The sequence below is a fragment of the Phoenix dactylifera genome, chromosome 2 (genome assembly GCF_051530095.1).
Source record: "Phoenix dactylifera cultivar Ajwa chromosome 2, Ajwa_hap1_PhDact_Kaust_v1.1, whole genome shotgun sequence".
NCBI classification, from domain to species: Eukaryota; Viridiplantae; Streptophyta; class Magnoliopsida; order Arecales; family Arecaceae; genus Phoenix; species Phoenix dactylifera.
The window spans coordinates 28,238,407-28,250,698 of NC_143191.1; the positions used below are offsets into that span (position 1 = coordinate 28,238,407).

At 37.7% G+C, this 12,292-nt stretch overlaps 1 protein-coding gene across 1 annotated transcript; it reads right to left on the bottom strand.

Annotated features, from left to right (window-relative positions):
• Positions 1-407: 407 nt before the first annotated feature.
• On the bottom strand, positions 408-8,731 carry LOC103695787 (beta-glucosidase 12-like). The gene is made up of 13 exons (XM_008777200.6): positions 8,537-8,731; positions 8,384-8,453; positions 4,302-4,360; positions 4,114-4,189; positions 3,882-3,959; positions 3,695-3,782; positions 3,262-3,517; positions 2,701-2,816; positions 2,350-2,564; positions 2,216-2,247; positions 1,863-1,965; positions 1,560-1,668; positions 408-691 (listed from the first exon to the last, which is right to left on the bottom strand). Exons 1-13 carry the CDS (start codon positions 8,702-8,704, stop codon positions 523-525), a joined length of 1,539 nt encoding a protein of 512 aa, XP_008775422.3. The 5' UTR covers positions 8,705-8,731; the 3' UTR covers positions 408-522.
• Between the last annotated feature and the right edge of the window lie 3,561 nt (positions 8,732-12,292).

Here is a 12,292-nt window from a genome sequence, read left to right on the forward strand (position 1 = left end):
TGATACATCTCATGTAGAAAAAGATGGTAAGACTATATTCTGGAATTCTTGAATAAATTTTGCCTCTTGTACATTCCTCCCTCTGTTTCAATCTTCATTTGCTTCTCATATTTTGACCCTGAATGATTCTTCTGTTGGGCTTGAGGAACAGTGCGGTGCTTTTAGTAGTAGACTCATAAATTGTAGTGTTCTGCGCGGCGAGAGCTGCTGGGTTCCATTCTCAGGGGTGGTTGTCCAAAAAAAAAAAAATCTAGTTAACTTGGCCTGATACCCCGTTATATGTGGAATGGACAATTTGTAATGGTTGGGGTTATAACATATTGATCTATCTTTTCTTAACAGGATAAAGTGTTGAGAAAGGATGAGACTACTGTTTACTCTGATGCTAGCTAAGGCACTGTAAAATCTTAAACCCAAAAGCAAATCTTATACATAATTATCCAAACGTATCGTTTCATAAATAAGCGTATCTTTTGGGAAGGCTTCATAGTTACCCAAAAATACTTCAATTCATAGATAAGCTTATTTTTTGAGAAAGCTGCCAAACCAAAGTGCAGAACTCTTGGGGTATCTCTTCAAGCCATCTTTGTAATCCACATAGTTGATGCCAAAGCGGACAGTGTAGCCATCCACCCATTCAAAGTTGTCCAACAATGACCATGCAAAGTATCCTCTCACATCCGCTCCTTCCCTGTATTAAAATAAGTTTTTAAGGGTATGTGATGATACCAAAACAATCCCTTTGAAAAAAAAAAAAAATCAAGGTTACCAATTAATATGTAGTATTAATATTTGATCATATTATAATTATTAGAGATGTTGGTCAGCTAGTGCATCCACATTCATTAAAAGATAGGCATTTGTGGAATTATAAATGATGATATCATTTGTTGATATTATTAGAGATGTTAATCAGCTAGTACTCTAGTCATTATAACAACACCTCATTCATTGGATATAGATATTAGTGCATCCACTATCCATTAAAAGCTAGGCATTTGCGGAATTATATATGATAGTATCATTTCTTGATGTGCAGCAAACTTTAATAACATGAATACTGAAAACTCCTTGCAGATTCCTGATTGGCCTATCAAGAATTTTCAGTGCTCTTGATTCAAGAGCCTTAGCCCTTGGACTCAAGGCCTGTTTGATCTTTTAATACTTGAGCATTTTTTTGAAAGCTTATACTACGATGGGGACAAATGGTAATGCTGTCTCTCAGACTAGTTTCAAATATCTGTGACAGCTTGCCGCTATTGGTTGCATTTTTTTTTCCTACCGTTTGGCCTCAGGTGTAGTGAAAACTGTAGTGTTATTCTAGGTGGTGAAGAGCATGTTAAACCATTTGACTTTATATTTTTTCGCTATCCTACAAAACTACCTTTCTAGCATATACACAAGACAAGTTCGATCAGAAGAGAAAATCTGAGATTTAGTAAACTTATATTACATGAACACAAACTAGAATTAAAAGGAAAAAGATAGGTGCAGAGACTCGTTCATGCCTGCCCACATATTAACTTCTGTTTTGGATATATATGCATATGTTAAGTTACCTGATAGCTCTCTGAACATAGAGTAGATGATGCCTGTAGAATTCCACTCTTGTATTGTCCTTCAAGGCTTCTTCAAGCGACAGTGTTCCATTGTTGAACTCCGAGACACCTGCAATACAAACCAATCTCTGCTCAGCTCTCACACACTCACTCTCTCTCTCTCTCTCACGCACACACACGCACACAAATGTTTAAAATAGGATGGTCTATCTTGATTTAATTAAGAAGATCTCGGTTCTTGAATTGTTACATTTGCCTTTAACAAGGAAGTGGCACGCACTTAGAGGTTGCAGACCATCTTACCATTCTCTGTGATGTAGATAATGGGATTGTTGTATCTAGCCTTTGTGTAAAGCAAGAGATCTCTAATTCCTCGTGGGTAGATGTTGAGCCAATCTGAAGCAGCCTGTGATGCAATTATGTCAGATTTTCTACAGAGTGCATTTTATATCAGAATATGTATTAGATGTCACTCAAATGAAGGAAACGTGTTACAAGATTCATAGTTTATTTCTTTAGTATTTTGTGCACCACATGCACCAGATTTATAGGCTTTGTCTATAGTTTATTTCTTTATTTCTTCTGAAAAGCCAAGGAAAAAGCACAAACTCCTTTTTGAGAGTAGAAAAAGAAAAGCGCATTCAAAGGAGCCTTACCCTTGGACCAATGAGTTGCCCATTTCGCACCACTATAGCATAAGATATGCAGAATTAGCCAACAATAATAAAAGTATTGTTAGAAGAAAAACACAATGGAAAATTGATATCAACTTAGAAGTAAAGCAACTTACCAGTCAGATTAGTGGCTGAATCTGCATTATATGTAATGTTTATGGTATTAATTGGAAAATTTTTAGCATATCTTGATGTGTAGTAATTGAGCCCAATGAAATCAAACGACCCCTCGATCAATTTAGACTGCTGCTTTGAAAATTTTGGCAACCGGCTGCCAACCAATGCTCTCATGCTAAATGGGTAGTCCCCTTTAGTTAGAGGTTCCATGAACCTATTGGATTTGTAGAAAAACAACGTTAAAGGCATCATATAGATACATGGAAAACATATGGTAATGTTTTAAGAAATGCGAGTTGATGGTATGAAACCAACAAAGTTTATTGTGCTAAAATAAGTCAAGAACTCACCATCCATACATGAAATCCAAAGCCCGCTCTGCTGCATCACTGTTGGAATTGGAATTAGAATATGGAATCATCCAATGGCAAACTAAGGTTATACCTATTTTTCCTTTCTGCGATTCCTGCAAGAAAGTCAAAAAGTAAATAATAATAATAATAATAATAATAATAATAATAATAATAATAATAATAATAATAATAATTATTATTATTATTATTATTATTATTATTATTATAACATGTTTGTATATGATACAGAAATAAAAGCTTGAGAGCATAAGCAACAAGCAATTATGCTCACCAAAGTTTTCTAGTAGTTAAACAATTTAGAATCTTATACAAGTTCAATTTTGAAATTAGAGCAAGTGCCCTAGTACTTGCTACTATTAGTATTTTAGTTGGAGTCGACCCCCAAGGGTGAGATAGAAATAAGATAGAAAAGGTGAAGATCAGCCTCTCACTGTTAGAATATGGGTGAGTACTACTAATCTTAGAGCATAAACTGAGCCTTGAGTTGGGCCAGAATAACCAGGCAGCGATACATGCTTGTGGGCTACGGCTCCTCACCTGGTATTTGCTCTTGTATAGTTTCACAGCTTCAGCATGGGCTAGAAGTTGGTGATGGGCCACGATGTAGGGCTCTCGACCCGAGTCCCCAGTGCTACATTTCCCTTCCTCCCATGGCGAGCAACGGGCAGGAGCAAAAGTACCTGAAGCATACCCTTTGGCACTATAAGTCCACGGCTCATTGAAGGTGATCCAATGCTTTACCCTGTCGCCAAACTCCCTAAAGCACACTTCTGCGTAATTGCGAAAGTCATCCCTGCAAAATTTGGCCCAGTTCGTTAAGATTGGGCAACAATATAAAGCTCAAGGCCTGCTTAGGCCCAATTGTTTCGGACCTCAAAGAGAACTGCAGACCAATTGGTCAAGGCCCAATACAAGGCCCATTTATAACACATTAAAGAAAATGTGGGATTAAATGCGTGCAGGCACTCACACGATACGGTGGCTTAAGTAACCTCCATATTGGTCTTCCAATCCTTGGGGAGAGTCCCAATGGAACAGGGTCACAAAGGGCTGCAAGCCTGCAGAAAGTTTGGAAGCAGATGATGACATGGGCAGAGATTTAGATGATGAGAACTATGTGCGCTCATTCATTGTAGATATGATGGTGAGACATGGACCGTTGGATATAAGGTCATTGATGAGATTGTTGTAATAATTGATGCCTTCTTTGTTAATTCCCCCGCTTAGGCTTCCATCTGTACGTTTATCAAATAAATAAATAAACAGATACATATACACATATGAAATTATCATATTTCTATACATGCATGCATGCATGCAAACCTATATACAAATATATATACAACGCGTATATGCATATTTTTTTTTTGGAAAAAAGAGCGAGCTTACTAGGTAATATTCTGGACCAAGAGATGGAAAATCTATAAGCATCCAGGCCCATTTCCTTCATAATAGCTACATCTTCCTACAATTTCACTTCATCAGCAACTCAAACAAATTATCTTAAACATGACTATTAGAATTTAATTCAAAGGAGTAAAGTAACTATGTAGATGAAGGCCGAGGCTTGGAAATACCTTATAACGATGGTAAGAGTCTATTGCTACGTCCCCGTTGCTTCTATCTGCTATCTTTTCTGCACAACATAACAAGTGTACAAATCAGCTTAGAAAACATTTATACAAAATTAAAAATAGAAATTTGGCAAGAATCGATATCACTGTTTCAATTGAAAATGATTTTAGATATTCTCTTATTTATTTTTTAAGAAAGCCATCGAAAAGGATGAGAATTAATTTTTACTACTGTAGAATCTTTCCAACAAACGCTACACTAACATATTAATATCGTCATAGTTAGGTAGAACATCCTAGACATTTTGCCAACCTTATTTGGATGTACTTGAGAGCCGACAAATTAAAACAAGCGAAAGTTGCTACCTAGATTAGCTAGTTATTTTACTCACACTAGGTAACTTTGTGGTATTCCTAATGATTTTGCTTTGCACTATCTTGTGTCTCTTTGTTAATGCCCGATGATTGCTTTGCAGTGCCTCGTGACTTTGGGATTTCTCTAGGTTTCGCTAGCCAACGCGGGGTCAAAGTTCAAAGTTAAAAAAGATTAATGCAGTTATAAATTTGCTTGAGGGACATAAAGTGGTATGTCTTTTCATTAAGCTTGAGATAAAATAGATTCAGATTTCAGACACATATATGTTGATTCCAAACAAGAAGTCAAAAGCACAGTTTTGTTAACTATTAACAAAACGAAGACAAAGGCTTTTTTCTTTTTTATGTAAAATGTCACTCTGTGGCTTTTTCTTATTATTTTAAAAAAATTAATCAAGGCATGAGAATGAGACCTAGCACCAGAGGACATCTATAAGGTGGGTCCTAGTAACTGGCTCTATGGTGTCAAAATACTGTGCATTCTTGGATGGCCATTATTAAAAAATGGACGGTCGTCAGATAACACACGTCATATGGATTGCTTGATTGATAATCGTGGATTTTAGCTTCTTAGCTAGACGGCTAAACCTACACTAGAGAAAAAAAAAGTAATTGATTATTAACTACTTTTATTATCTAGAAAAATATTTCAGCTAGCACTTTTATTCCTTACCATTCGTTGATTGATGGGACCGTACATAGGATCCACCCATCACTCATGTAACCTCATACATGTATATATATACATACATACGTGTGTGTGTATATATATATATATATATTCATACACACATCATATATATATATATATACACACACACACATACATACATACATGCATACATCATATATATATATATATATATATATATATATATATATATATATATATATATATATATATATATACACACACCACACTAAAATTTATAGTAAAAAAAAATATCAATTTTAAAAATCAGGAGGTTCAAATTCTTCCGTCCCCAGCAAAAAGTCTACGCCACGCCGGCCACGTGATTGAGTACTGCACTTTATTGATAGGGATGTTACTGATTTGGATAGATTCCGGCAACGTCTAAATCAGGATCTAGCTTTGATTTTAACTGTTGAACTAAATCTACCCACTATAGATAAGATGGAATCAATAATTTTCTTGGATTGATGATTTTTAATTCTTATTATGACTAGGACGTATTATAATATAAGCTCTCCAGGAATCACCAATCCCCACCTTTTCTCGGTTTAAACTAAACTAACGGGTATCAAAAATATCATGTTTATCATTTATCTCACAATAAAGAGACAATAAATATATTATCCCATCTTTTTTTTTTGGTACAATATTATCCCATCTTTTGTTAGCTTGTGGCGGCCGCTACAAATCCTTACCCCCGGGTCCAAAGATTTAGTGGACCGCTGGGTGTAGGTAGGATAACGACCATGCAAAGCAATACAAGTTGTCTACTTGATAGTGTCGATGATTGTGATATCTTGTGCAGAGGATTCCAACTTCAAGGTCTAGAAGAATAAATCAAAAAGGTTTGTTTTCTCCATTGTATATACTTTCTCTACCACAAATTGTTATACCCTATCCAAGTTTCATTTATCTTAGATTACTATGTTTCTTTTACACAAAAGGAAGAGTGGCTGATGGTTTCTATTTCTTATGGAAATAGGGGGGTCTGCTTTGCCGGGCTCTTATACATAGGGTTGCAAGTGGTTTGTTGGATCAGGCATAGGCTCACTCAGATCCGATCTTATATGTAAATCAGGTCAAAAAATTGAATCTAAATATAATTTAGTTTCCTTGGGGTTGGATCGGATTAGAGTTGATATTAATTTTACTGATCCATTGAAATTTCGGGTCAAATTAGATTAGAAATAGTCCCAAATACATAGTAAACTTATATAAATTGATTATTTAATTATATCACAAGCATATTATGCAATAAAATAGATGCAAGCAATATATAAACTCGTCAAAAATATTTTTTACATAAGATTTGATTGATTAACATATAAATATAATCAACTATATAAATTATTGGCAAATATATCAAAGACTAATTTCTCATGTTCTAGAAGCTAGGGCTTTGAAACATACTTTATGCTAGTTTTGAATCAATTCATGTCGGTTCAGGTTTGAGTTGGTAATTTAAGAATCCAAATTCAATCCACATCCGAAATGGGTCATGTTTCTGAATGCAAGCCTAATCCAAATTGGGATAGCTTCAAGATTCGAAGCAGGTCAATAATACACTTGCACCCATATTTGTATGGGTGGAAAGCTTGGATCCTTTGGCAGGTAAGGCTGCTCTTTTCTGTGTTGGGATCTATCATGCTGGCTGGTCCCATCTTTTTATCTCTTAAAGTCTCACAACTATTAGGTTTCATTCTATATTTGTTGTTTTCATGCTCTGTGTTTTAAATTTTTAAAATATGCATTAGTATCATCAGATTTGCCAATTATCTGTTCCAATATAATGGTCAATGCTTAATTGGAAAACAGTGTTGTTGGAAACAAATTTCCATTCAATAATTCCCACTTCAGACGCAACCATGAGCCAATTTTATTCAATGCAATTTTATGGAAAATAAGAAGGCTCGTGGATCAGGCGAGCAGCTTTGTCAAGCTCATATGTTCTTCTACTATTATTGTTTACAATTTTTATGGACTCCATTAGATAACGGCTATCTTAGCCATTTGTCTTTTGTTCATCATTTTTTTTTATTATTTTAGGAACAGGACTAGCGAACGTCCAGCCAAAAGTAAGGACACAAACGAATTTTGGACCCTTGTATGAAACTAAAAGACTTTACAAACTTAACAACTTGGCATCCTCAAGGCTTTCCCAACTTTAACTTGGTATCCCTCCCTGTCTCTCACTCTCCCTCTACTTACAGAACATTAGCTTTCACCTCTTTCATACAAGCCCTGACATACGTATATATTTTTAATAATTTAGAACTCACTTATTTCTTCGCAAAGAACAATGAATTATATGTTGCTACTACTTTGATGTTGATCAGACATACTATCTCAAATGCAAATGTTCCTCAAATGCTGATGCACCTATTTAGATTTAGACAACAGTTTACATATGCACCTTAGCAAAAAGAAATCAATGAACATATGTCAGGCACCGAATAGGTGCAATATATGGAAGGCTTCCTCATGGCTTCCGAGTATGTAAACTTTCAAAGCATAGCAAAGTTAAAGGATCAATGGGCATAAGGAAAAAAAAAACAGGAATCGTTTTTACATTTTAGATTTCTATTTGAGAGAAGTTTTTTATATTTTAAATATTTAACCAAGTTCAACAACGGTCAAATTAGGCTCTCCTTTCTTACCAGTAAAAATGAAGGATGATTTACAGATTTAACAGTAAAAGCATAAGAGGTGGAAACCAATGGAAACTCAAAAATAAGAATATAAGCATCAACACCTTCTGAACTCAAATTAGACAATCTTTTTCAGAAAGGATGCCTGACGTTCCTTGCACTTTTTGGCAGCATGAAGAGCAAGAGAAGACAACCAATAATTTGTAACTTAGAAACAAGAAAAGAAATGGCAAGAAAATAAAAAAGAAAGGAGAGTTCAATGCCTTCTAGAAATCAAAATCTCAAGAAATATGGTGCAGCAGTAGATCCACCAGAACCATCCAGATATACATGAGATAGAACTATATGGCATATTTTCTGAGAGAGACCTGGATGCTCGTGGGTAAAGGTATCCCATATGCTCGCTCCCCTGCCACCTTCTCGAGCGCCACCTTCATACTGAATATGTATATATAACCATATAGCTTCATAAGCAGCAACATAAAATGGCTTCTTATCTTCTAAAAGTTACCGTAACTTGCCTGATAGGCCGCGGAGGCAGTTCCAAAGATGAATCCAGCCCGGAAACCGCTCCGGTTGAGCGGCATGCCACCGTCGCCGGCGAGCACCTCTCCAGTGTGTGGCATCCATAAACCCACAAGAAAGAAGAAGAGCAGTGGAAGCGCTCCTCCAAGCTCCATTGGGGTCATCACAGTGCAACCTCGCTTCACGCCCACGGGACTTTAATAAAGGACAAAACGGACGGACGGATGTTCAGAAACGAAGGCATATTGACCCCAGCATGGGACGAAATTCCCTTTTTGTCGCATACATTGCCAGCTGATGGATTCTTCGTGGCCCTGGCCACTATGTCCTGCTCGCAAAATGGGCCGGCCCTTTAGAACGGGGGTCTTTCCGTTTAAAATAATAATTCTTATAACAATTTCACAGGGGACAAGGGAATGGTGGCCAATGGCCGTGGCATATTTTTGTTATTTAGTAATGGTGAAAAATGTGAGCGTTGAATTAAATTAAATATTTTAATTTTTTTGGACAACTGTGCCGCATTTAATCTCCACCTTTTTTTTTTCTCGATTTCTTGCCCATTATATAGGCCTAATGCCCATGTGTTGAATAAGCTTATTGGCGGCAACAATTTGAAATTCAAATAATCTTCCTAATCAGCCGCAAGGGATCCAAACTAAGTCAGATTCCTTGCGGTCATGTGCTGAATTTGCTGGCTCCCACGAATTGATAATATATCTTCTTGTGCTCCTTTGATTCGGCAGCTTGTTGTATCTTGGCCGCCTATGCTTCTGCTCGCATGGCCTTTATGGAAGAGTTCACAGATTCCTTTATGAATTCTGCACGCGTTCCTTTCTTCTTTGACTCCTTGCTTGTGCTTGGATGCTTGCAACTTGTGCCGTCCGCATGCGATCGTGCGCGGTTCGCGCGATTGGGCCGCGTCAACAGGCTTCTTTCTTTTTTTGGCCAGATTCTGTTTTTTTTAGCCCGCGTCTGCTTCTTTTGACGCGCCTGTTACCTTTTTTGGATGGCCTACGAGCCAATATAAAGAGCTCTAGAGATCATTTCAAAAACACAAAAAATTCCTTCTCCCTCCTATTTTTATTCACTTCTTATAATTTCAATTATTGTTTTGAGTTTCTTTTGAGTTATCTGCAAGCGTGAGCGTACTCTTCTTTCTTCTCTAGAGGCACACTGATGGGGATGATGTGGTTCTATACTGGGTCGTCGTATCTCTAGGAGATCTGTGCCAGCGGACCCGTACATGAGGGCTATAAATTTTTCTAGAAAAGTGCGTCAGCGTGCTTCGATCTACAGACTATCTTGTTTCATTTCTTCATTTTATTATTTTATTGTCAAGGAAATAATTTGCTAGTTTATTCTTTTTATTTACTGTTTATAAATATTAGAAATATTAGAAATATTGATTTATTGATTTATATTGAATTTGCCAACAGTGAGGCCGTTAAAAGAGGAAGGGTGCGATGGAAGTACTCCAGTGGTGAGATATCCATTAAGCTACCATAGCCATTTGGACGGCATTTCGGTAGTTTATAGTTGGTCTGCTGGCTGCTGCACGATACTCGCCGGCTATGGAATTCTTTTGATGAGGTGGGAAGTTGACAAACTAGCCTTCGCTGAATTGTCGAAAATGACGCTCGCGCCATGGCGGAAGTGGATATCTTACGCCGTTTACAGTTCGAGGGCTGGATCTTGAGTTACGAACAGAGTGCTAAGGATCATCCTGCAGTTCAAGATTGGAGTGACCTTGAATTAGGCTTTTGCTTGTTCTGCTTTACTTGTAGGCAGCTTGAATTTTAACTTAGACCTAATTTACATTTGACAATGATGTATTGACTTGACATAGTCAAAGGGAATACCGGTCTAATGGATAAACATGAAAGAAGATCCGGCAAGCTTGGAACTTTTTCTTTCCGAGTTGTGAGAAGCTAACTATCACTGACCTAATAAACTTTCAGCCAGATGTTGAATAAAAACAAGTAAAACTCGGAGACAGAGAGCTTTACGATATAAGCTTTGATACATATCAAGAGCTTCTTCTATTAGCTTTTCTTGGACTCTTGGTTAATAGAGCAAATGATGGCTTGTTGTGGTGAAAAATTTTATGAAAGTAAAGGCAATTGGAAGTGAGAAAGATATTAGTGATTTTATTTTGATGTTTAGTAATGATAATTATAAATAAGTAGTACCCTCAAAATTCCAACTGTAAATGGTTATAGGCAGCAGTGATCATCGATACTAGTGGGTAGTGGTGAATATCTCAGTTGGTATTGAGCAGTAATGGAGATTGCTCATAATACGCATAGAAGGACATCATCGATGGTGGTGGGTGATGGTGGACATCATCGACGATGATGGAAGACGATAGAATTCGTACTTGTTGATAGTGGAAGGCGGTAGAGATCATTGACGAGGGCAGTGATCGTTGGTGGTGATGGGGATTGTCGGTGATGATGGTGGGCTATGATGTAAATTGAAGGCGGTGGTAAGCAGTGGTGGACATCAAGGGCGGTGGTGGAAGGTGTGAGGGAGCACTAATGGTGGTGCATGATTATAGAAATTGCTGATAATGGTGGATAGAGGTGTGATGGTGGGTGGTGGTAGGTAGTAGTGATGGCGAGAGAGAAAAGAATTTTCTTTCTCTCTCCTTTTATCTCTCTAAAGCTATCTATTTTTTTCATATTTTATTTTTATAAAATCACATTTTTTATAATCTTGTTCTCTCTCTATTCTAAAGGTTATGTGATCAGAAAAAATGTTGAAGAGATTAATAGGCTTCAGGATAAGCTTGCTACTTACCTTGAGATGAAGAATTTGGGTGAACTTGGTCACTTTCTTGAGTTGGAGGTAGAGAAGAACGTTGATGATATTCTTCTCTCACAAAGGCAACATGCTTCTAGCCTTGGTGGAGTTAAGCTTGAAAGGAAGCAAGGCTTGTTCGAATCCAATAGATCCTAATTTTAAGGTACGGAAGGATCATGCTACGGCTCTTCAAGATCCAAGGCTCTTTTGGACTCTTGCAGGAAGTTTGTTTTATCTGTAATAATCCAAATTTTTGGGGTTGTGGGCCGGCCCAAAGTGGCCAGGCCCGACCCAAGCTGCCATGTCAACCTATTAGACCATGGGCTGGTCCGGAGTGGCCAGGCCCATGACCCGTGATACCTCACATGCGTGGCACATGAGGAAATTAGGGAAGAAGACTACTAGCCGGAGTCTTCTTCCTCCCGATCATAGAACCTTGTCACGCTGAAAAATCTGGCGATTCCAAGCGAATTGAACTAGAGGTCTTACTTATTTAAGATCCCCCATCCTCCTCATTGAGATCCATCGAAGATAAGCTAGAAATCCTCTGATTCCTAGTGTTTCTCTTCAAGTTCTTCCCTCGATTCCTCGCCGGAAATGTCGTCAGATCTTTATTGGATTAAGGTAAGAGCCCTCCTTCTTCTAACTATGTTTTGGCTTTTGTTTCGCTTCGATTTGAGCTGGCAATCACCGGATTTATATTGTACCCTGTTTTGGTCTTCATCGCCCTGTTTCTCCGAGGATGCGTCCGCCGTGGCAACCGTTGAGTGGGGGGTGAGCCACCATGGCCGCCACCCCCTTGGTCTTGCGAGGGGGAAGGGAGGAGGGTTAGGAGAGAAGATTTCTTCTCTCTTCTCTCTCTATTTTCTCTTTATTGGTGTCTCTCGCTAGTTGACCCGGGTAGATGGTAATAGGGTCTTGGGGGACCTGATGATGAACCCCTAGTGGAC

Excerpts from the sequence above, each read along its gene's own strand:
- LOC103695787 (XM_008777200.6), bottom strand. The coding sequence starts at position 8,704 with ATGACCCCAATGGAGCTTGGAGGAGCGCTTCCACTGCTCTTCTTCTTT. Across the intron at positions 3,960-4,113 it reads TTGGTCCAGAATATTACCTA|ATGGAAGCCTAAGCGGGGGA; the intron begins GTAAGCTCGCTC and ends ATAAACGTACAG. Across the intron at positions 2,248-2,349 it reads TTCAGCCACTAATCTGACTG|TGGTGCGAAATGGGCAACTC; the intron begins GTAAGTTGCTTT and ends CTTATGCTATAG.